General features: G+C 45.6%; 2 protein-coding genes across 8 annotated transcripts in view; both read left to right on the top strand.

Moving 5' to 3' along the window:
• Positions 1-13,692, top strand: part of LOC143784346 (endoribonuclease YbeY-like) — a 69,505-nt gene extending 55,813 nt beyond the window's left edge. For 2 of the 5 annotated variants that reach the window (XM_077272537.1, XM_077272539.1), the window contains 4 exons: positions 3,297-3,510; positions 3,968-4,099; positions 8,136-8,204; positions 11,760-13,667. In XM_077272537.1, the coding sequence (XP_077128652.1) occupies positions 3,297-3,510; positions 3,968-4,099; positions 8,136-8,204; positions 11,760-11,855 (511 nt within the window). In that variant the 3' untranslated portion in view covers positions 11,856-13,667. Of the gene's footprint in view, positions 1-2,649; positions 2,933-3,296; positions 3,511-3,967; positions 4,100-8,135; positions 8,205-11,759 lie in introns of those variants that run through there. The other 3 variants (XM_077272536.1, XM_077272538.1, XM_077272540.1) reach the window with 3 other exon arrangements.
• A 3,669-nt stretch (positions 13,693-17,361) lies between these two features.
• The window catches only part of LOC143784339 (lanosterol synthase-like), a 33,892-nt gene continuing 27,846 nt past the window's right edge, over positions 17,362-23,407 (top strand). For all 3 annotated transcript variants that reach the window (XM_077272522.1, XM_077272521.1, XM_077272520.1), the window contains exons 1-6: positions 17,362-17,513; positions 17,830-17,989; positions 18,299-18,437; positions 19,069-19,177; positions 22,561-22,682; positions 22,805-22,901. In XM_077272522.1, coding sequence (XP_077128637.1) covers positions 17,458-17,513; positions 17,830-17,989; positions 18,299-18,437; positions 19,069-19,177; positions 22,561-22,682; positions 22,805-22,901 — 683 coding nt within the window. In that variant the 5' untranslated portion in view covers positions 17,362-17,457. The remainder of the gene's footprint in view (positions 17,514-17,829; positions 17,990-18,298; positions 18,438-19,068; positions 19,178-22,560; positions 22,683-22,804; positions 22,902-23,407) is intronic.

Raw genomic sequence — 23,407 nt, 5'->3', positions numbered from 1 at the left:
TCATTCAATCCAAGCGGACCCGTTGCGTTTAATCTCAAAATCCACCTTTCCTCTTTTCTAAGTAACAGCTTATGTAAATTCCCCCCCCGTTCTGGCAATTTAACCTGTTCCAGACCTGCGAACCGCAAGCAAGTGGCATCACCTTCGTGCTCAGTACGTATATGATTTATCAGTTTTGGGACTCCCTTTCCTGTATCAATAGATTTAAAATGTTCTCTGACCATGTAAAAAAGGGCATAATGTCTAGGCGTCAAGCAGAAAAACTGTTCACGGAATTTCCTTTAAAACCTTTGTGGTACCACGTACCAAAAATACATAAATCGCTATGTGCTCCACCAGGTCGCCCAATAGTGTCGGGGGTGGGAGCGATAACGGAACCATTGTCACGCTATTTGGACTGGCTCCTGCATCCCCTTCTATCAGATATACCCTCTTACGTGCGTGACACAAAACAATTTCTAGAAATAATCAGGGGATTTAATTGGCAGGACAATTTCTTTCTAGCATCCATAGATGTAGAAAGTTTATACACCCGCATCCCCCAAGATCTAGCAGTAGAGGCTATCAGTGAAATATTGTCACATACACCTACTGACAAAAGGGCCATCACATTTATAAGCGAAGGCTTACAGTTCGTCCTTTCCCAGAATGCTTTCCGGTTTGATGACAGCTGGTTTGTACAGACAGAGGGTACGGCGATGGGTACGCCCGTGGCTTGTACCCTCGCCAATCTGTACCTAGCTGTCTTCGAGGAAAGATTTGTTTATAACATCAAGAACCCCTATTTAAAACATTTAAAACTGTATATGAGATACGTCGATGACGTATTCATAGTGTGGGATGGCACAGCATCAGATTTTCAGTCCTTTGTCCATTACCTAGACACCATGAACGACATGAACATGAAATTCACTTCGATTTTTGGGGGGTCCCAGCTTGAGTTTCTGGACGTTAGAATTTGGATAGAAGGAGGTCTCATAAAAACTGAGGTGTTTCGAAAACCGACAGCGACAAACTCCATTTTACATTATCAAAGCGCCCATCCAGAATATATAAAAAAATCATTGCCGTATAGTCAGTTTCTCAGAGTTCTGAGATTAAATAGCGAGGAAAAAGTTTTTTTCAAACAATCACAGGAATTGTATACCAGGTTCAGGAACAGAGGGTACCCCCCTAAATTGTTAGATACGGCATTAACCAAAGCCAGTACCATGAACAACAGTAAAAAACCTGTAAAAAAAGCAACAATGGACAAAAGATTTGTCTTTAGCTTCCTGTATGGCCCAATGGACCATGATATTAGAACAGCTATAAGGCGTAACTGGCACATCTTGGAAAAAGATTCCAGCTTAGCCGGACCCATAAGCCGGGGACCATTATTTGCATGCCGCCGCAGTAAAAACTTGAAAGATATTCTAGTTCACAATAGTGTAAGGTCGTCAAAACCAACCAACTGGTTAACAGCTGGCATGCCACAAGGCAATGTTAAATGTGGCCATTGCAATTTCTGCTCCTTTCATTTAACAGGCAAATCAATTCAAATAGGTCCAGTGCAACATATAGTGAAAGACCTAATATCGTGCAGAACTAAGTTCGTTGTATATGTTTTGTTATGCCCTTGCGGCTTCTTTTACATAGGTAAAACTATACGTCCACTATACGTGAGGTTCAGAGAACATTTTAAATCTATTGATACAGGAAAGGGAGTCCCAAAACTGATAAATCATATACGTACTGAGCACGAAGGTGATGCCACTTGCTTGCGGTTCGCAGGTCTGGAACAGGTTAAATTGCCAGAACGGGGGGGGAATTTACATAAGCTGTTACTTAGAAAAGAGGAAAGGTGGATTTTGAGATTAAACGCAACGGGTCCGCTTGGATTGAATGATCGCTTGGATCTATCAGTGTTTTTGTAATTATGATTGTACTTGTTACATAGGCATACTTATAGTGCGTTTCTAATTTTGCTTTGTTTTGTTTCTATCGTTTCCATTTTGTGCTACTTGGTTTGTTCCACTCATTTTAAAGTATGTTTTAACAAATAGGTTTCCTTAATCAGGTGACGTCAATAGGGACAGGTGGACCGTGGATACGGAAACACTTTATATACCTTACCTCTAGGCGTCACCTGTAGACCCGTTGAAGCTCAGAGGAGCGAAACGATCGTCGTCGGCCAGGAACCTAAGGTTCTTTTTTGTACTGCCTTGCTGTTTTTACGAATGAAGCCACAATAAAGACATTTCATACACTTATGGTGAGTGCTCGCTCCTTACATATTTTCTATTTAAAAGACTGTTCTATTTTTTTCACGAGCACCCCATAAGTTGTGGTATTAGGATTTCAGCCAGTATGTGGAGGTGGGAACACAGGTGAACGGTGCTGATTGTGCGCTTGACTTTTTTCTTTGTTACTACTAATGTACCAAAGAGGAAGAATGTGATGTGATTGAAGTGCTGCACGGCAGCTGCTCGCTCCTTCACTTGATGAAATGATCATCTTTCGCACTGCTGCCGACGGCGCCAAGTCTGTGCTCTTGATAAGAGCAGGCTGCAGCCCGTGCGCAGCGTGGTGCGAGTGCCGACCTCACCTCACTGACTTCTGCCAGCACAGTCCAAGGAAACAGCTGAGCTGACTGACTGTGTGTGTGAGTCAGAGAGGAGAAGACAGGGACGCACGCACACACTGCACTGTGTGAGTCTGCAGCACGGGTCATCACTGACCTGTTTCTTGTTACTTTGCCCGCCCTCGACACCGCCTCTCTGTCTGAGTGACTCTGGAGTCTTGGGACACAGGACAATATCCAACATCCAAAAAGTCACCCAAAACTTATCGTGAGCACACAGCAAATTATAAAGGCCACCATATCCGCATACTTTATGAAGCCGAAGATCCTTCATGAAAATGCCAGCGGCGTGTCATACTCACTAGCATGGTACGGGGCTGCTGTGCTTCACCTTGCACATTGCTGGTATCTGGTAACCGTTGGGGCTGATTTCAGCTGATTGTCTCAGGTGCCAAGTGTTGGACCACCCCCGATCTCATGATGATGCCCTATCCTACAGATACAGCAGGTCATCGGTTGTTTTGTCTCAGAACCCCTGTAATTTTGCTTGTGGTAGAGCTGTAGGGAAATAAATCATTTGCTGTCTGGTTATCCCTCTGAATACAGTGGACGGTCCTGGAGATGGAAAACTTTGTCGTCATCTTATTGTCCAAGAGCCCTTCTAACATGCAGACATCGTCCAAAGCAGACAACACCTGTACCCCAAGTCTCTATGTATTATTTGTCCCAACAGGGTAATGTCTCTTCTTATACGGAACCTGCAGCATGTGATCCCTCTTCGCAGAGCCCATTTACGCAAGAATCTAGAAATTACCAGAAGCTGTCTCGGTGTGAAGAGGTTTGATGTTGGGGTAATATGTATAAATGATACCAAGATCCGACAACTGAACAAACGTTATAGACGACAAGACAAAGCTACAGACGTGTTATCATTTCCATTTCATGAGGTACACCAAATAGCAGAGCAGGTTGTCTTTAAAGGGAACCTGTCACCAGGTATAAAAAGTAACCACTTTTGGCTCTGGTTTTATTCCTATCACTCCCCTGAGCACTCAGTTTTTTTGCTTTTTTTTAGTTGCTATACCGTTCCAGAGATATAGGCTTCTTTATTCAGTGCTAATTTTTATAGTCTTTATAAGGGGGTGTGGCTCAGAGTAATAATTCAGAGGAGCCTAAAGACACGCCCCTGAGGATCCTCTCTTGTGAGCCACGCACCCTTGTAAACACCATCAAAATTAATATTAGATAAAAAGGCCCATATATTTAGAATCATATGGCAGATTTAAAAAAAAAACTGCATACAAGCAACTTTTGCTCAGGTGATAGCAACTCTTTAAGTAATTGCACTTATATACAATATGTGTTAGCTGCATCTGACAGTGTGTAATCCATGTATACTTCCAGAATTTGTGTCCCGGATTATTGCCTGATCCAGCATTCCCAGATGAATACAATTTAGGAGACATTTACCTTGGAGTAGAGTTTATATATCACCAGTGTGAAGAAAAGCAGGAGGATTTTAACAATGTCTTGACTGTAAGTTTTGGAGAATGGAAATCAAATGGTGTTATCATGCTATCAACAACAATTTTGTCACGACTCTGTTGTCGGGTGTCCCGGGACCAGGGGCTCCTTTCCTGTCCCTAACGCCAGGGGCGCCTTATCTTGCCTTATGCACCGAATTACTTCTTATGGTGAAGAAGCCGGCACCACATACTTTGCTTTAGCTCCTGAATCCTAGCTCAGTCTGTACCCTTTCCCCACCCAGGGAAGAGGAGAGTAGTAGTGTTCCGTAATACACCAACCAAACTAACAAGGTAGGTAATAAAAACAGGGATAAAGGAACATTCCCAGTCATACAAATATACTCACACAAACAACAGAGGTAAACACCGGGGAGTTGAGAATGGGGAAAAAAACAAAGTAAGGGAAGGAAGGGAATTATCACACAACCAAAACCTAGCAACAGTGTCCGATAAATCCACTAAACCACAAGAAACCACCATCTCCTAACCATGCAGCATAAGCTAGCTCTGGCAATGAGTGCTTGACGGGGCCCAGAATATATTGGAGAGGGGTGTGGCTACCAGTGAACCGCTGAGAGTCTTAATGCAGGAAAGCTTCTAAGAACTCTCAACTGAGCAGATTCTACACTGCTAAAAGAAACTTGTACCGCTTAATATGAAGGTGAAGTGCTTCTAAACAGTGCAGGAGTAGGAGAAATCAGACACTGCGATCTTCTGGCTCTTATCTGTCATGGTAAACCCATGGCAAATTATTTGTAGCTCAAAGGTTGGTTGTTGCGAGGTACGACATAGTAAAATGGATCTGAGCTGAGTTGGATAAGGACTTGTAGAAGATTTGGTAAAAATAAAAAAAAAGTAGAGAAGCAAAGGATTTATTACTTGTACTGATGCTTCAGGAATGTGTAAAGAGTTGTGTCCTCACTGAGAGTAGCACCTAACATTCAGGGGTAGATCTACTGGTGAAACATAACTACCCTCGCTAGTATCTGCTCCACAAGCGAGTACGTGTAGTCAGGGCCGGTTTTATGCAAAGTGGGGCCCTAGGCAAAGTTTAAAATGGGGCCCCAAATGCTAACATACGAGTATTGCGCATCATACAGAAGCATTTCGGTTGTATTTACATGCGCTGATCTCAGGCCGCTAAACGAGTGTGATCGACAATACTGAAGTCGTTGGACGCTTGTTTCCCCGCCTCTTTCCACCATCTGAGAAAGAATGAAGGGGACAGAACCATCACTAGTAGATCACTAACAGATCACCATACAGTATTATGTTATCAGCAGCACATCTACAGTTAACACCGGCGATGTGCTGATGAGAACAATGATTTTTATTCCGGCATAAACAATCCAATCACCCAATAAATATGCAGCATTTTGCTTGTTTAGTATAATACACCCCATAGTCCTCCATATATTTTAATGTGTACCATAGTCCTCCATATTGTAAAATGCACACCCCATAGTCCTCCATATAATATAATGTGCCCCATAGTCCTCCACATAGTATAATACACTCCTCATAGTCCTCCATATAGTATTATACACTTCCCATAGTCCTCCATATAGTATAATACACTCCTCATAGTCCTCCATATATTAAAATATACTCCTCAGTCCTCCATATAGCATAATACACTCCTCGCAGTGCTCCATATAGTATAATGCACCGCCATAGTCATCCATGTAGTACAATTCACTTCCCATAGTATAATGCACCCCATAGTTCTTCATATAGTATAATGTATTCCCCATAGTCTTCGATACAGTATAATTCAACCCACATATAGTATAATGCAGCCACCCCACAGAGTATACCGTATTTTTCGGACTATAAAATGCACTTTTCCCCCCCAAAAAAAAGGGGGGAAAATGGGGGGTGCGTTTAATAGTCGCAATGCAGGCTTACCGTGGCGGCAGAGGTGCGGTGGCAGAGGTGCGGCGGCAGAGGTGTGGCGGCAGAGGTGTGGAGATGAGGAGGCGCAGTGAGCGGGGTCCGTTTCCCCGATGAGGTGATGCAGCAGCCCGGTAATGCAGCAGAGCCGGGTGAATCCTGTTGTTATCGGTGCGCGCGGCCATCCTCCTGAGGCCGCGCGTGCGCAGATGGAGGTCTCTGCTGCCCGGGGCTTCAGGAAAATGGCCGCGGGATGCCGCGCGTGCGCAGATGGGGATCGTGGCGGCCATTTTCCTGAAGCCGAGATGCGAACTCGGCTTCAGGAAAATGGCCGCCGCGATCCCCATCTGCGCACGCGCGGCATTCCACGGCCATTTTCCTGAAGCCCCAGGCAGCAGAGCCCTCCATCTGCGCACGCGCGGCCTCAGGAAGATGGCTGCGCCCACCGATAACAACAGGATTCATCCGGCTCTGCTGCATTACCGGGCTGCTGCATCACCTCACCGGGGAAAGGGACCCCTCTCACGCCATACCTCTCACTGTGCCTCCTCATCCCAGCACCTGTCGGTAACCACTGCTGCCACCCTCCCATGGACACCATGCCGTGGCGTCGCCCACCTAAGCAGGAAGGTACCCTGCTCAGGTGCACGCCGTACCGCATCACCCCACCTCTGCCGACACCATGCCTCCTGTGATCCTGCTCTGCCACCACCAGCCCTCAGGTAAGATTCTGTAAATTCGGACAATAAGATGGACCCCCATCTTATAAAAAATATTTTTTCTGCAATTTTCACCCCAAATTTGGGGTGCGCCTTATCGTCCGGTGCGTCTTATAGTCTGAAAAATACGGTAATGCAGCCCTCACAGAGTATAATGTAACCCCCCACAGAGTATAATGTAACCTCCCCATAGAATATAATGCAGCCCCCCCATATAGTATAATGTAGCCCCCTCATAGAGTATGATGCCATCACCCCTCAAAGAATATAAATATAATACAGCCTCCCCCATAGAATATAATATACCCTCATAGTATATAGCACAGCCCACATAGTAGTATATAACAGCCCACACAGTAGTATAAAGCACTGCCCACACAGTAGTATACAGCACTGCCCACAGTAGTATACAGCACAGCCCACAGGAGTATACAGCACAGCCCACAGGAGTATACAGCACAGCCCACAGTAGTATACAGCACAGCCCACAGTAGTATACAGCACAGCCCACAGTAGTATACAGCACAGCCCGCAGTAGTATACAGCACAGCCCGCAGTAGTATACAGCACAGCCCGCAGTAGTATACAGCACAGCCCGCAGTAGTATACAGCACAGCCCGCAGTAGTTTACAGCACTGCCCGCAGGAGTATACAGCACTGCCCGCAGGAGTATACAGCACTGCCCGCAGGAGTATACAGCACTGCCCGCAGGAGTATACAGCACTGCCCGCAGGAGTATACAGCAGAGCCCGCAGGAGTATACAGCAGAGCCCGCAGGAGTATACAGCAGAGCCCGCAGGAGTATACAGCAGAGCCCGCAGTAGTATACAGCACAGCCCACAGGAGTATACAGCACAGCCCACAGGAGTATACAGCACTGTCCACATCCCTCCTTCCCTCCCCGCCTCTCTCCTCCCGAGAATGGCCGCATAGTCTAGTTAAAAAAAATAAACAAAAAACAAGCTCCTCACCTCTCCCCGAGCCCGCGCTGCTCCCTCCCTGCTCCTGTGTCGGCGGCGGCCGCCGCACTGCCTGACACACAGCGAGTGCGTGATGATGCGCACCCGCTGTGTCAGAGGTGTGGGAGAGGGAGCGTCAGGTGGCGCGCTCTCCTCCATCATTGCTTTGAACTGTATCGGCAGACGCTGGTATAGTTCAATGCGGCGGGGGAGTCGGCGCTGGCGGCAGGCGGGCCCCCCTGCCTCACAGGGGCCCCATAGCGGCTGCGTGACTTGCCGCTAGCTGGGGGCCCCTGGGGGAGCGGGGGCCCCAGGCAGCTGCCTGGTCTGCCTGCCCCCAACGCCGGCCCTGCGTGTAGTAAGTGAATCTGCCCTAAGTCTGGCTGGTCACATTTTATGGTCTTGTTCCTTCCAGTGAATATTTATAATGTGTTTCTACTGACGGAAACTCAAATATAAATTACGTTTCTCCCAGGTGACGGCAGTGCATGGCTTATGTCACCTACTAGGTTATACTCATCATAGCCCAGAAGACTGGAGAAAGGTTAGTTTTGTGGGATTTTTCTTTTTAAATTAAGATTGTGCTGATATTACAAGGCTTTTAGCTTTACATGAGTATATAGTAATGGCTTATATTTGCAGTATTATTTTATTATAGGAAATCTGCTACAATCAGCATAAATTAGACTCTTCTGTGCAATTACAGCCAGGTTTGTTTTTAGTTTGAGATGCTCCTCCGTTTCAGAGAAAACATAGTTTAAAAGGCTTTAGAGACGTGAGTCATCTACTGCCAGGTCTGTTCATAATGCACATACATGGAGAGACCTGAAAATCAACAAGAGCAGAACAGGAACAGCACCTGATGAGCTAGCTTTCTCTCTATCCTCCCCGGCCAGCTTTTAAATCTGTGTTTTCACTAAAATGTCCCAGCATTTCACAGTTAAAGTTACATGTGCAGCCAGCATCTGATTCATACTGCTTGTAGTTCAAGCAGTATGAATCTAGTGACAGTTCTTCTTTAACGGAAAACCACTGGTTTGATCTCTTTACAGATCTCCAGTAGCTCCAGACATAAGGTGTTGTTTCATGTGCACAGGGCCGGACTGGGACTAAAATTCAGCCCTGGCATTTGAAGTCACACAGGCCCACTTGTCACATGGTGACTGTATAATATCTTTGTACACTTGTAGGCTACAAGAAGTGAGGGGAGTGTAACACGACTATATAACATATAATTACAGCTGTATCCAGCATTACAGCTCAGCCCCCATAGAATGTAATACAGCAGAGCCCCATAGAATGTAATGCTGCACAGCCCCCATAGAATGTAATGCAGCACAGCCCCCATAAAATGTAATGCAGCACAGCCCCCATAGAATGTAATGCAGCACAGCCCCCATAGAATGTAATGCAGCACAGCCCCCATAGAATGTAATGCAGCACAGCCCCCATAGAATGTAATGCAGCCAGCCCCCATAGAATGTAATACAGCCAGCCCCCATAGAATGTAATGCAGCACAGCCCCCATAGAATGGAATGCAGCACAGGTCCATAGAATACAATGCAGCACAGGCCCATAGAATATAATGCAGCACAGGCCCATAGAAAATAATGCAGCACAGGCCCATAGAATATAATGCAGCACAGGCCCATAGAATATAATGCAGCACAGGCCCATAGAATATAATGCAGCACAGGCCCATAGAATGGAATGCAGCACAGCCCCATAGAATATAATGCAGCACAGGCCCATAGAATATAATGCAGCACAGGCCCATAGAATGGAATGCAGCACAGGCCCATAGAATATAATGCAGCACAGCCCCATAGAATATAATGCAGCACAGCCCCATAGAATATAATGCAGCACAGGCCCATAGAATGGAATGCAGCACAGGCCCATAGAATGGAATGCAGCACAGGCCCATAGAATACAATGCAGCACAGGCCCATAGAATATAATGCAGCACAGGCCCATAGAATGGAATGCAGCACAGCCCCATAGAATGGAATGCAGCACAGGCCCATAGAATGGAATGCAGCACAGGCCCATAGAATATAATGCAGCACATGCCCATAGAATATAATGCAGCACAGGCCCATAGAATATAATGCAGCAGAGGCCCATAGAATGGAATGCAGCACAGCCCCATAGAATGGAATGCAGCACAGGCCCATAGAATGGAATGCAGCACAGGCCCATAGAATATAATGCAGCACAGGCCCATAGAATATAATGCAGCACAGGCCCATAGAATATAATGCAGCAGAGGCCCATAGAATGGAATGCAGCCAGCCCCATAGAATATAATGCAGCAGAGGCCCATAGAATGGAATGCAGCCAGCCCCATAGAATATAATGCAGCAGAGGCCCATAGAATGGAATGCAGCCAGCCCCATAGAATATAATGCAGCAGAGGCCCATAGAATAGAATGCAGCCAGCCCCATAGAATATAATGCAGCAGAGGCCCATAGAATGGAATGCAGCCAGCCCCATAGAATATAATGCAGCAGAGGCCCATAGAATGGAATGCAGCCAGCCCCATAGAATATAATGCAGCACAGCCCCCATAGAATGTAATGCAGCACAGCCCCCCCCCCCCCCAATAGCTCCACAATCCAGTCATCACTCATTGATTAAAAAAAAAAAAAAAAAAACACTCTACTCACCTTTCCTCCTGCCCCGCGCTGCTCTGGCTCTGGTCTCAGCAGTCGCAGTCTGCCCGCCCGGACACACAGCAGGTGCGCGATGATATGACGTCATCGCGCACCCGCAGTGTCAGCGGCAGGCAGAGCGGGGAATGATGGGAGAGGGGGCGTCAGCAGACGCTCTCTCCTCCATCATTGCATTCAACTGTACCGGCGTCTATGACGTAGGTATAGTTGAATGCGGGGCCGGGAGTGCGCCGACAGCGGGGAGAGTGTGCCGACAGCGGCACACTCGAGCGGCCCACTACTGCCACCGGCCCTTCTGGCATTTGCCAGAACTGCCTGATGGCCAGTCCGGCCCTGCATGTGCATTTTGGGGGAGCGCACGCTCCCTTGGCCCCTGGCTTCGTGCTTGATAGGGGCAGTGTGCTCCTGCATGATTGACAGTACAGACTAGTGGTATAGTCCTGTAATTGGCCCAAACTGTGTGCTCCAATGCTGCAAGCAGAAGCAGCTTTGCCTCCGTACCATTTGAAGACCGTAGTTACACTGAAACTTCTGGGACCCGGAGCTATTAGAAAGAGGTTGTAACCACTGCACATGCTCGGCCACCGTTGCTAGATTGCATTGATGGTCAGTAAACAAGGCAACAAGCAGTAAACAAAAAAATGAAAAATCCTCTTTGCAATTTTGCTCATTTTTACAACTTTACCCATTAATAAAGAGAATGGACCTTTAAAGACGTCTCATGTTTGATAATGGTCAAAACGGCAAAGTGCTTGTAAAAACAAGAAACTTTGCAATGTACGTCTTATTCTCCGATATCAAGAACGGGTGAATATTTAGTTATACAACTTGCTAGCACCACTCTGAAGTTGGCAGGATTGCTGGATCTGGGCAGCTTTGGTGTCCCTGCCATACCATGCTGCAAAGACAAACCTGTCTGTACTAACAGCACGGGAGAGAGCAACGTTCAGGCCAGTGATGCAAACATGCCAGTGGTGTGAACTGTCAGTCTTCATGAGCACACCATTACACGAGGCAAGCAGGAAGGCTGAAGGCAGGGAAGCGGTGCGCCCTGGCAGACAGAAGATGTGCTAGTAGTATTTGATATTTCTACTCAGGATTTGAGGTCATGCAGCAGGTTTTCATATCAGGAGGTGGCCTATTATGCTAAATATTTTCCATTCCATCCTGTCCACTAAAGAAAATGTTTGCTGCTGATCCACAAATATGTGGCCGTTACAATGCTGCTTTTATTGTTGAACTGTAGTAGCAAGGTCTTCTGGCCATTGGGGATACCTGTAGTCTCTGTGACCTGTATATTATGGTTTGTTTGTTTTTATAAAGGAACACTAATATAAAAGTTGACCCAAGGATTCAGATATTTAGGATTAATCTATGTTAATAAATGCTAATTGTTTTCATATCATTTGTTCACTTTAACAGATGTTTGAGAAGGAAAGTGAAGTTCTAATGGAGATAAACCGAGTTACTGGATCTGCACTTACGCCACTGACTTCAGAGCATTATGACCGAGAATAATCTATCACTTCCATGTCATGGGGTGCACAGATGGCAGAGAAAGCAAAAATGGAATATTTGCAATTATATTTGTTTATATGTTTTCCCCGAGTTTCCTCCGGTTTCCTCCCACACTCCAAAGACATCCTGATAGGGAATATAGATTGTGAGCCCCAATGGGGACAGTGATGATGTCTGTAAAGTGCTGTGATAATTAATCGGCTGTGTAAGTAAACTAAAACAAATTATGCATCAATTATAGGACATGAAGGTATGAGCTAACTCGATAATCCTGTACTTGTATACTTCCACAATTTGTGTCCCAGATGACTGCCTAATCCAACATTACTAGTTGAATGCAATATTGGAAGCATTTCCCTTGAGATGAGTTCGTTTATTAACATTACGAACAACAAAGGGGGATTTTGATAATGTCCTGACTGTAAGTTATCATCTTTGCAAATCATATGGTGGCCTTACCTTACAATGAAAAACAATTCTGCGCACTGTGGTAGCTTGTTGTCCAGAGGTACGCCACAGGCAAAATGAGATACAGGATCTAAGTAAACTTGGACAAGAGTTTATGAAAATCAGAAATGAAGAGAAAGAATAGTAAAAATACAAAATATTGTCCTGGGAGCAATAAGACTTAGGCAGGGGTGACACAAGTGTATGTATAATCGTTCGGTTTTCATCCAGAAACCTCAGATGATTTTCCTTGTGTCCCATTTTTACATCCGTGTGCGATCTTTTTTCGGACATTTACATTCAAAAATGTATATGATCAAATACCGTTTCCTAGGTTAAAAAAGTCAGGTGAAATACGGATGTTCTGTATAGGATCCAATTTTTTTACACACCCATAGACTTAAATAGGAGACAAATGGAGTCTTGGAAGAAAATAGCTAATTCTTTAATTTGTTTTTCACACGGACACTCTATCACCTGAATAGCCCCAAATTTGTGACAACAATGACATTACTGATCCTATCTTTTGGGTATGGAGGTCTTTGACTCACTGTGCAGAAAAGTCTCTCTACCTGCTAAAATTATTCTTCAATCAGCATCAGACTACAGATTTATCCAAGTCTAACTTGACAAACAACTCATCACCTTGATAACTTGATAAAAAATAATTTCATGGGGTTGTTTACCGCTGGGGTCAATGTTGTTGTTTTTTTTTATTTGGGGTTAAAAATCACTTTTTCAATTCGGCTTCATTCAAAATGTTGCACTTTTTTACTTTTACAGGACAATCATTCTTGTAGTTGTCTTAAATAATCCAAAAAGGCCTTCATCAGAGAAAGTAACTTTGCAGGAAGTACAGGGGTTGGACTGCAGAAGACTGGGGTAAAGTTATTTAATCTGATGAAGCCCCCTTCAGACTGTTTGGGACATCTAGAAGAATGATTGGGGAAGAAAAGGCGAGCGAACAGGAGTTTCACCTTAGAACACTGCTATGAATAATGAATGGTAGACATCCTCCTAGAGCAAGTTCTCCCAATGATCCAGGTGGAATTTAGGTGATGAACAATGCTTTTCCTAGCATTTCACAAAGAGAAATGTGTTAACTGAGAGACTCGGGGAACAAAACATTGAAATTTTGCGCCAATGGCCAGGAAACTGCAAAGATTGAAAATCTGTGATCAATCCTCAAAAATCTGTCACAATTCCTCCACTCAGTGAGTGATTTCTATGCTGTCCGATGGATACTGTGTCAAAACTGTAAAGCGCTGCGGAATATGTTAGCGCTATATAAAAATAAAGATTATTATTATTGCTGGAGTGTCAGTGTATTGATTGACAGGTCAGCTGTCCAATCTGTGATTAGGAGGTGCGGGACTTTCTCCAGGTGTTCAGTGTTCTGGAGATTGTCCCAGCCTATTTACCTGATCTGTCTGCCCCTGATCCCTGTAGTTTGTGCTTCCTGGTGAGTGTTAGCCTGATTTTGTTGCCTAAGGCCAGTGTCACACTTGAAAGTGCAATGAGAGAAACTTGCATCAATACCCGGTACTGTGGCCGGCACTCAGGAGCGGAGAGTTCAGCTGTATAGATATACATGCAGCCGCACACTCTGGTCCCGAGTGCCGGGTATTGATGCAAGAGACTCGCGCTGCATTCACAAATGTGACCCCGGCCTAACCATTTGAACTGTGTTCAGAAAATCCCTTTGTCTCCTCCTTTTGCGTTGATCCGCTATTTCTTGTTATTGACCCTGGACTGTGACCTGACTTAAGGTACCTTCACACTGAGCGACTTAACAACGATAGCGATCCGTGACGTTGCAGCATCCTAGATAGCGATATTGTTGTGTTTGACACGCAGCAGCGATCAGGATCCTGCTGTGATATCGCTGGTCGTTGCTGAAAGTCCAGAACTTTATTTGGTCGTCAGATCGGCGTGTATCGTCGTGTTTGCCAGCAAAAGCAACGATGCCAGCAATGTTTTACAATGGTAACCAGGGTAAATATCGGGTTACTAAGTGCAGGACCGCACTTAGTAACCCGATATTTACCCTGGTTACCATTGTAAAAGTAAAAAAAACCACTACATACTCACCCTCTGATGTCTGTCACGTCCCCCGGCGTCCGCGCTGCTGCTCAGAGCTTCCTGCAGTGAATGTGTCAGTGCCGGCCGTAAGGCAAAGCACAGCGGTGACGTCACCGCTGTGCTTTAGGGCCGGCGCTTACACAGTGCAGGGAAGCTGAAGGCGAGGGACGCGACAGACACGGCAATGTAAGTATGTAGTGTTTGGGGTTTTTTTTACATTTACACTGGTAACCAGGGTAAACATCGGGTTACTAAGCGCGGCCCTGCGCTTAGTAACCCGATGTTTACCCTGGTTACCTGGGGACTTTGGCATCGTTGGTCGCTGGAGAGCTGTCTGTGTGACAGCTCCCCAGCGACGCTGCAGCGATCGGCATCGTTGTCGATATCGCTGCAGCGTCGCTTAATGTGACGGTACCTTTACAACTTTGTCTTTTCCCTTGGTTATGTACGTGCTCTCTTGGTATTGACCCCGCAATCTCTGACTTTTCTGCCTCACATTCTTACCGTGAGAAGTAACTAAAGTCACAATAGCGAGTGGACAAACAAAAATTGTGAAAAACTTCAAACACTGATTAGACAAGATTGTGTTGTCAGGATTTGGCCCAGAAGCTGATATCCAGACTCCTGGACGAGTTGCAGGAGTTTTGAAAAAGTAAGGGACAACGCTGTATACCGGTATATTGAGTCTTTGCCATTTGTCAATAAAATATTATACACTTTTATGAAGTTCTTGTAATTGTTCTTCAGGAACTATAGATACATCTGACTAAAAGGTCTAAAAACACTGAAGTAGCAAAATCTGAAAACCAAAATTTGTGTCGGTCTCAAAACATTTGGGCCTGACTGTTGAAAACTAAGTCAGAGCTTTCTGATTCTCCGGCTCAAACCTTAGTTCTTCTACAGCTATATAAATGATATGACATAGCTATGTATAGAGCTCAACTTAATTTTTGTGCTTTACTTCTTATTCATTCATTTTTGTTGGATGTGTTTTATATATGTTTCTCATATTTTTTGGCCTTTTCTACATGAACTTTCTTGCAGTTTGTAAATAAAACTGAAGAAATGTCCAATTTGAATCCGATTTGGGAAGTGAAATCATCCATCTTAGACCGGGGTCACACTTACCAGTGCAATGCAAGAAACTCGAGCCTCAATACCGACAATCGAGACCGGAGTGTGCGGCTGCGTGTATTTCTATGCAGCCGCACGCTCCGGTCTCGAATGAATTGAGGCGAGAGACTCGCATGAGTTTCTCAGATTGCACTCACAAGTGTGACCCCGGCTTAAGTCATTAGATCTGCGAAAAAAACAGACTAATGTTGGATCCTAGTGCTGTTTGCTTCACTTGTTTTGTTCTCCCAAAAAAATGTAATTGAAAGTTGTTGCTATCAGAAGGTGGGCATGAAAAAAAAATAATTGAAAGCCAAATTAGTCTGCGTCCTTACAAGGAATGAGGAATTGGATAGAGGATGACTTTGTCTCTGGGGGTCCTGAATGGAGTGAAGGAGCCCAGCTTGGTCTCAGCTCTGTCTCTGGGATTGTTGGAGAAAGCAGAGCACAACGCTCGCTTCTTCTGGCAGTCCTATAGGCAATGAGTGGAGCAGAGGATGAGAATTCGCACCTCTGCTCCATACAAGAGGGGGCTGCGGAGCCCTTTTCTTAGGGATTCCGAGCCCCTTTGTAAGACCGGGGTTACACTTGCGAGAAACTCGCACGAGACTCACGTCTCAATACCTGGCACTGCCGCCGGCAGTCGGGTCCGGAGTGTGCGGCTGCATGTATTTCTATGCAGCTGAACGCTCCAGTCCGAGTGCTGGCGGCAGTGCCAGGTATTGAAACGCGAGTCTCGTGCGAGTTTCTCGCAAGTGTAACCCCAGCCTTAATCATGTGGTTTGACTCCAGCCCAGTGATTTTCTCCCTCCTTCCCCTACAGCTTGCACCATCTGTGCCAGTATACGTCGAGTTCCTATAGTAACGTGGCACGCACCTATGATAAGATCTTTTCAGGTCAGGCACCTGTGCACGGCCGGAGTATTGAGGTAGCAGGTGCACGCTGCTACCACTCACTGTATAGGATTCTATCCACATTTCCGATTGTGTTCAGCTCTTCTGCAGTAAGGTGCCTTAATCCCAACACAGCTCTGCTGTTCCTGGGTGCTGTGTGCACATACAACTCTGCTACAACCAGGAGCTGACAACCAACTTATCTCTGCTAATCCAAGGAGCTGTCTGCACACTTGTATGGAGGTACTTGTCCGCCTTCTCATTTCAGCTGATTCACAGTGCTGTCTGCACACTCAACTCTGCAGCATCAAGGTATCCAACAGCCTATTTGTCTGCTGTTCAAGGTGCCGACTGCATTCTTAACTCTGCTGCATCTAGCACTTCCAGCTGTGCTGCTCCTCTTGCTGCCTTGCACATCCAGCTCTGCTAGTCCTCGCTATTCACATGCTGTCCGGTGAGGCCAGTCCACTGAATCATCACCTGGCACAACGACTTAGTGGCTCCACCTCTCCAGGTGAGCCCATAACACCCATTTTTGAGGGTCCCACTTGTGGGACCTATGGAAGGAGGAGAACTTTTATTTTTAGGAAGGACCCTTTCAGGGTGTATGTCACCTACTGAGTGTCAGGGTGTTATAGAAGGGGCTAACACGTTCCTTTCACTCTGCATACCATCCGCACACTAATATGAGGTCGTGCTGTAATTGTCAATGCTATCACTACACAAAGCCGCAGCTTCTCCGTCTCCCGACAGCTCTGACCTCTCACTACGAGACCAGCTGCACAACTACAGCGACAGCGCTGGAAGGAACACGCTATTCCATATTTCTCATCACCCATTGGCTGGTAGCTGATGGCCCCGCCTACGTGTATACATCTATCTGCGCCGTGATTGGTTCCTGCTGCCTCTGCTCATGTCAGGATAGTGTGACGTAAATCTGGAGGCGTGGTGTTGTCTGGGAAATGTAGTCCTTTACTGTAACACTTACTAGGGCTTGGGGAGCTTCAAGAACTACAAGTCCTAGAATGCTTTGCGTTTAATGCAGTAGCCACTTTGGTTTTAAAGGATGGATCTATCGTTAGACTGTAACCAGGTGAAGCGCAGAGAAATGAGTGAAGGAACGTGAGTATTAGGCAGCTGTATGGGGACGGTCCCTGGAATCTCTGCTGCATAGGCATATGGGGGAGCACAGACTGTAGAAAAGCAAACTTTACAAATGTGCTGCCTGATCTAACACTATTGCATCATATAGCCTTGAATAGAATCAGTTTTTGGTGCTTACAGCCCCTGAGTGATTTTGTAGTATTCTACTCATGTCATCACTCCTGCTTATAAATGGGAGTTGCTATTTATGCAGTTGTCCGATATTTTAGTCCACGTACTGTAGTCATTGTAATGAAAGAAACCTAAAAAGTAATTTTGCAATGTTTTGTTCCAGGCGTCTCCGCAGAAGGGGGGGTCCGTACAAGACCGATCCAGCAACAGACCTCACACGCTGGCGCCTCTCGTGTACGGAGGGCAGGCAAACCTGGCGCTATGTGGAGGGAGAAGATCGCCCACAAACTGCCCTGGAGGCGCACTCTCTGGGGCTGGACCCGGTACATAAGACTACTTAAATTCAGCCCGTATTATACGCTAAGGATTTTAGAGCAAAAAAATGATCCAGTATTAAAGTCCCTTTAAATAACTATAATATTATTTTATTATTAGAAAGTGAAACCCTCCCTTTAACTGCAGGAGAGCAAACACCAGGGGTTGTCCACCTCTGGGGACATTTTTGTCATTGCCGATCTGCTTTGAGCGCAGCCCTGTGCCCGGCGTTCATAGCAGATGAGCTGAATGTCTGATCTGTTCTAGGATCTGTAAATGGCGCTGATCATCAATAACGCGGATTTTGCTTCCTGCAGAACGAGTTTTTTAAAGACTTACCCAAGGCGCATACGGCCCACGATGGAGCAGAAAATGGACTAACTTTTTATTCTGCCTTACAAGCGGAGGATGGGCATTGGGCGGGGGATTATGGCGGACCACTGTTCTTGATGCCAGGTGAGGCTTTTCAGCAACATTGGACCACTATGACTAGATCTGTCTGCCATAGAATATACTCACGGTAAGTCCTCCTTCAGACTTCTCATAAGAGTGCTATCAGTGTTTTCCACGGATAGCGCTCGCACCTACAATAGTGAATGCGGTCAGTCATATGTCCGTGATTTTCCGGAGACCGAGTGCAACAACTGTGATCTGAGTGTCTGATCATAAACAGCACGGCAAGACTAAGGCTGCCGTCACACTAGCAGGATTTGGTCAGTATTTTACATCAGTATTTGTAAGCCAAAACCAGGAGTGGGTGATAAATACAGAAGTGGTGCATATGTTTCTATTATACTTTTCATCTATTTGTTCCACTCCTGGTTTTGGCTTACAAATACTGATGTAAAATACTGACCGAATACTGCTAGTGTGACGGCAGCCTAAGGGTCCGTAAAAAAAATGGCCAGCAGTTAGATGACATCCGAGTGTGGTCTGTTTTTACGGAGTGTTATGTTGGAAAAGAATATAGAAAAACTGATGACACTTGGATGAAACTCTGACCAAAAATCACTGATGAAACTTGGTCAGTTTTTCATGTATGTGAAAAAAACTTGTGAATGTGGCCTAAACCTGTGACACTTTTTAGGTCTCCTTATTGTATGTCACGTGACACAGACACCCCTCCCTGACGCTACCAAGAAGGAGATGGTGCGCTACCTGCGATCTGTGCAGCTACCTGATGGCGGATGGGGCCTGTGAGTATCTGACTGACTTCATATTTTGTGATCACCCATGCCGCATACATAAAGCAGGGTGCAGAATCTATGTGCGCTGTATATGCGCACAGTCAGACAGCCGTATAAATCGCACTGAGATCAGACTGCAATGCATGGACTGGCCGGTGACTCTCCCAGCCCGAGCGTGACAGGTTCATGTATTTCTATGCAGCTGTCACTCTCAGGTCAGGAGAACTGCATTCTGTCCGAGCACTGAGGTGCAATCTCTGTCCGATCTATACGGCCATCTGACTTTGCCCTTTGTATGTATAAGGGTATGTGCACACGTCTTTTTGGGGTCTGCGGATTTTTCCAAACCGCAGGTAAAAGGCACTGGGTTTTACCTGCGGATTTCCTGCAGAATTACTGTGGATTTATTTCGGATTTTGTGCGGATTCCTATTGTGGAGCAGGTGTAAACCGCTGTGGAATCCGCACAAAGAATTGACATGCTGCGGAAATGTAAACCGCTGCGTTTCCGCACGTTTTTTTCCGCAGCATGTGCACTGCGGATTGCGTTTCCCATAGGTTTACATTGTACTGTAAACTCAGGGGAAACTGCTGCGGACCCACAGCTGTGGAAACGCAGCTAAAACCACAGCGTGTGAACATAGCCTAATTGTGCAGGATACCTTTAGGCCGGTTTCACACGTCAGTGTCTTCAGTACGTGTGGTGACAGTTTCCTCACGTACCGGAGACACTGACACACGTAGACCCATTAAAATCAATGCATCTGTGCAGATGTCATTGATTTTTTGCGGACCGTGTCTCTGTGTGCCAAACACGGAGACATGTCAGTATTCGTGGGAGCGCACGTATTACACGGACCCATTAAAGTCAATGGGTCCGTGTAAAACACGGACCTCACACGGACATTCTCCGTCTGCAGTCCGTGTGCGTGCAGGAGACAGCGCTACAGTAAGCGCTGTCCCCCCCACATGGTGCTGAAGCCGCCATTCATATGTTCTCTGCAGCAGCCTTTGCTGCAGAGAAGATATGAATAATAGTGTTTAAAAGACAGATCTATGTGTCCGCCGCCCCCCCACCCCCTGTGCGCCCCCCTGCTGGTCAGAAAATACTCACCCGCGTCCCACGTTGGCTGTCGCTCCTTCCTCTCTGCCCCGCGGCTTCCACTGTATGCGGTCACGTGGGGCGGCTCATTTACAATCATGAATAGTCGGCTCCACCCCTATGGGAGGTGGAGCCGCCTATTCATGACTGTAATCGCGGCCCCACGTGACCGCATACAGTAGAAGGCACGGGGCAGAGAGGAAGGAGTGACAGCCAACGTGGGAGCGGGTGAGTATTTTCAGAACAGCGGGGGGGGGGGCGCACAGGGGGTGGGGGGGCGGCGGACACATAGATCTGTCTTTTAAACACTATTATTCATATCTTCTCTGCAGCAAAGGCTGCTGCAGAGAACATATGAATGGCGGCTTCAGCACGATGCAGGGGACAGCGCTAAACTTTAGCGCTGTCTGCACGCTCCGTGTGGTACCCACTCGCCACACGGGTGGCACACGTGTGCTGCACGTATGGCCTACGTGAGCTCACGGGCACACGGACACGGATAACTCCGGTACCGATTTTTTTCCGGTACCGGAATTATCTGGACGTGTGAGACTGCCCTTAAGGTTTACTTCTAGGTTTATCTAGACCGACTGTGAGAGCACTAGCCAAAGGTTAATTGACAAGTTTCCAGAGTATTTATTTATTTTTTTAAACTTTGCATTACCATTTAATTTTTAAACAGGTATTTTGTTTGTTTATTTGTTTGTTTGTTTTTGCATTTTCCTTTATTTTTTTTTCTCCCCTTCTTCCAAGAGCCATAACTTTTTTTTTCTGTTGGATGGACGAGTTATAGTTTTGATTGGCATAATTGAGTTAACTGTATAATGGCTGAAAAAACGGGTAAAATAAAATTTCAAGTGGAATGAAATGGTGAGAAAAAAAAGCAAAAAACACAAATGTTTGGGTTTTACTGTTTACTGCATTAGGTGTGTGGGAAAAAATGACTTGACATTGATTCCTTAGGTCAGTACAATGACAGTCATACCTAGCTAGTATAGTTCTTGTTTTGTTTGTTTGTTTTAGCAGATTTAAATTTATATATATATTGTTTTCGATTGCTATTTTCTGATGCAAATAGCTTTATTTTTCTTCTGTGAGGACTTTTTTTTATGTATTGATTAGCGAGCCATAGTATTTATTGAGGTATGTATGATTTCTTTTCATTGCATTTTGGGGGGGAAGGCATGGTGACCCAAAAAATGTCAATTCTGTAGCTGTGGCAACCCCCAATCACATCGCGATTGGTGATGGTATAGGCGTGTATTGGCAACCAAACTTTTTCAATGCCGCTGTCAACGACATATACTGTATATAACAAAGCCAGCACCTGCCCTGTAAGGAACGGACTTCTACACGTTCACCAGCACATGAAGCAGCCGCTGATTGGCTGCAGTGCTCACGCGGCATAACATTAAGTGAGCCCTAGGAGACCTGATGCTGCTGGAATGGCACTGGTTAGTAGATGCTTTTTTATTTTATACTGGGAAATATAGCAGCTGAGAAGGGCATGTCCGAATGGTGGACAGCCCCTTTAATGAGTTCTTTTTAGACGTGGATTTGGTCGTGAATTACTTCTTTTTGTTTTTTGTTTGCCAAAAATCAAATTGGTAATTATAGATTCTATGGGTTTTTTTTCTTTATTTATTGAGTTAGAAAAGAAGGAAAGAAATACAATCACAAGGCACTAACTGTGCCAAAATGAAGAAAAATCACGATGAGAAAGTAGTAACCATAGACAGTGTTATCATTTCCAAGGATCTGGCACCCAGACTAGGACCTCATCATAAAACATAGATTGAAGGCAGAATATTAATTCCCTAAACATAATCTGGGTCAAAGTGATCTAAAAGCAACATATGAGTAAGTTCAGAAGAAAAAGAGAGAGAAGCAGAAGAGAGAAAGAGAAGAGAGGGAAGGTGGGAGGGCAGGAAGGAGAGGTGAAAGGTGGATGTATGTAAGGATGGGGCTAGAGAAAATGCGGATTCAGTTATCCCCAGTTAGAGCCAGATATTCACCACAGGATCTAAATTGCAGCCAGTAAAACCAAGATTTATAAAAACGTTTGTTATTGATTGTAGAGGTCAGGTCCTCCATAAGCGTCACATCATTCACCTTGGCAAGCCCTTGGAAGATTGTTGGGGTGGCGCCTTTTTTTCCATAGTAGAGGAATACACGCTCTGGCAGTCGCGATTAAGTGTCTCAATATTGAGTTCCTGTGTATTTTTAATGGTACATGACAATGATGGATATTGGTTCTATGTTCCCGTAGTAAATAACTCTCCTAATCGTAGGCATATTGAAGACAAGAGCACTGTATTTGGCACGGCTCTCAGTTATACCTCTCTGCGGCTTCTCGGAGTGTCGCAGGATGATCCAGATATGACCCGTGCTCGCAACAATCTTCACAGTAAGGGTAGGTTCACACGAGCTTTTAACTTTAGCACATCTCACACTTGCCGACCATTTGCAGCAGATAGTCAGTATCTATATATATTTTTTCCATGTTTGGTCTAATGCATCTTACTTTTGTTGCAGGTGGTGCCATTGGGATTCCTTCTTGGGGGAAATTTTGGCTAGCTGTGCTCAATGTGTACAGTTGGGAGGGAATGAACACGCTGTTCCCGGAGATGTGGTGAGTTTCTTTTAGAATTATTCAGACCTGATATGACATTATTGGTGGCTGTGACCACCAGAAAATTATCCATACCTTTATTAGTGGGATATACTAAAAGTCATACGACTATGGGCCTGGACCCCTGCATCAAGTTTCAAGCAAATTGGATTTCTTGCACTTAAGTGTTCGGCAACGCCAAGGGTGCACCGCACACCGGTACTGGGTGTGATCAGTCATTTTCAGGCTCCCTTCAAAAGGGTTGTCCACTATTCCGACATCCCTCTTCTGAATCCCTATGTTCCCCCCTTGTAAAATAATAACACCTATACTCCCCTCCGGCGGTGTCGCTCTCCCGGGGCTCACGTGACGTAACAATTAGACATGGGTGCCGACACCGGTTGAACGGCTCCAGCACCGGAGGTGAGTATAGGTGGTACTATTTTACAAGAGGGAAACATAGGGATTCTGAGTAGTGGACAACTCCTATTAAGCAGCACTGCTCTGCGTCACATTTAGTCACCGCC

This window comes from Ranitomeya variabilis, chromosome 7 (assembly GCF_051348905.1).
Source record: "Ranitomeya variabilis isolate aRanVar5 chromosome 7, aRanVar5.hap1, whole genome shotgun sequence".
Lineage (NCBI taxonomy): Eukaryota > Metazoa > Chordata > Amphibia > Anura > Dendrobatidae > Ranitomeya > Ranitomeya variabilis.
Note: the sequence above shows the minus strand (reverse complement) of the source record. Positions and strands in the feature narration are given on the sequence as shown.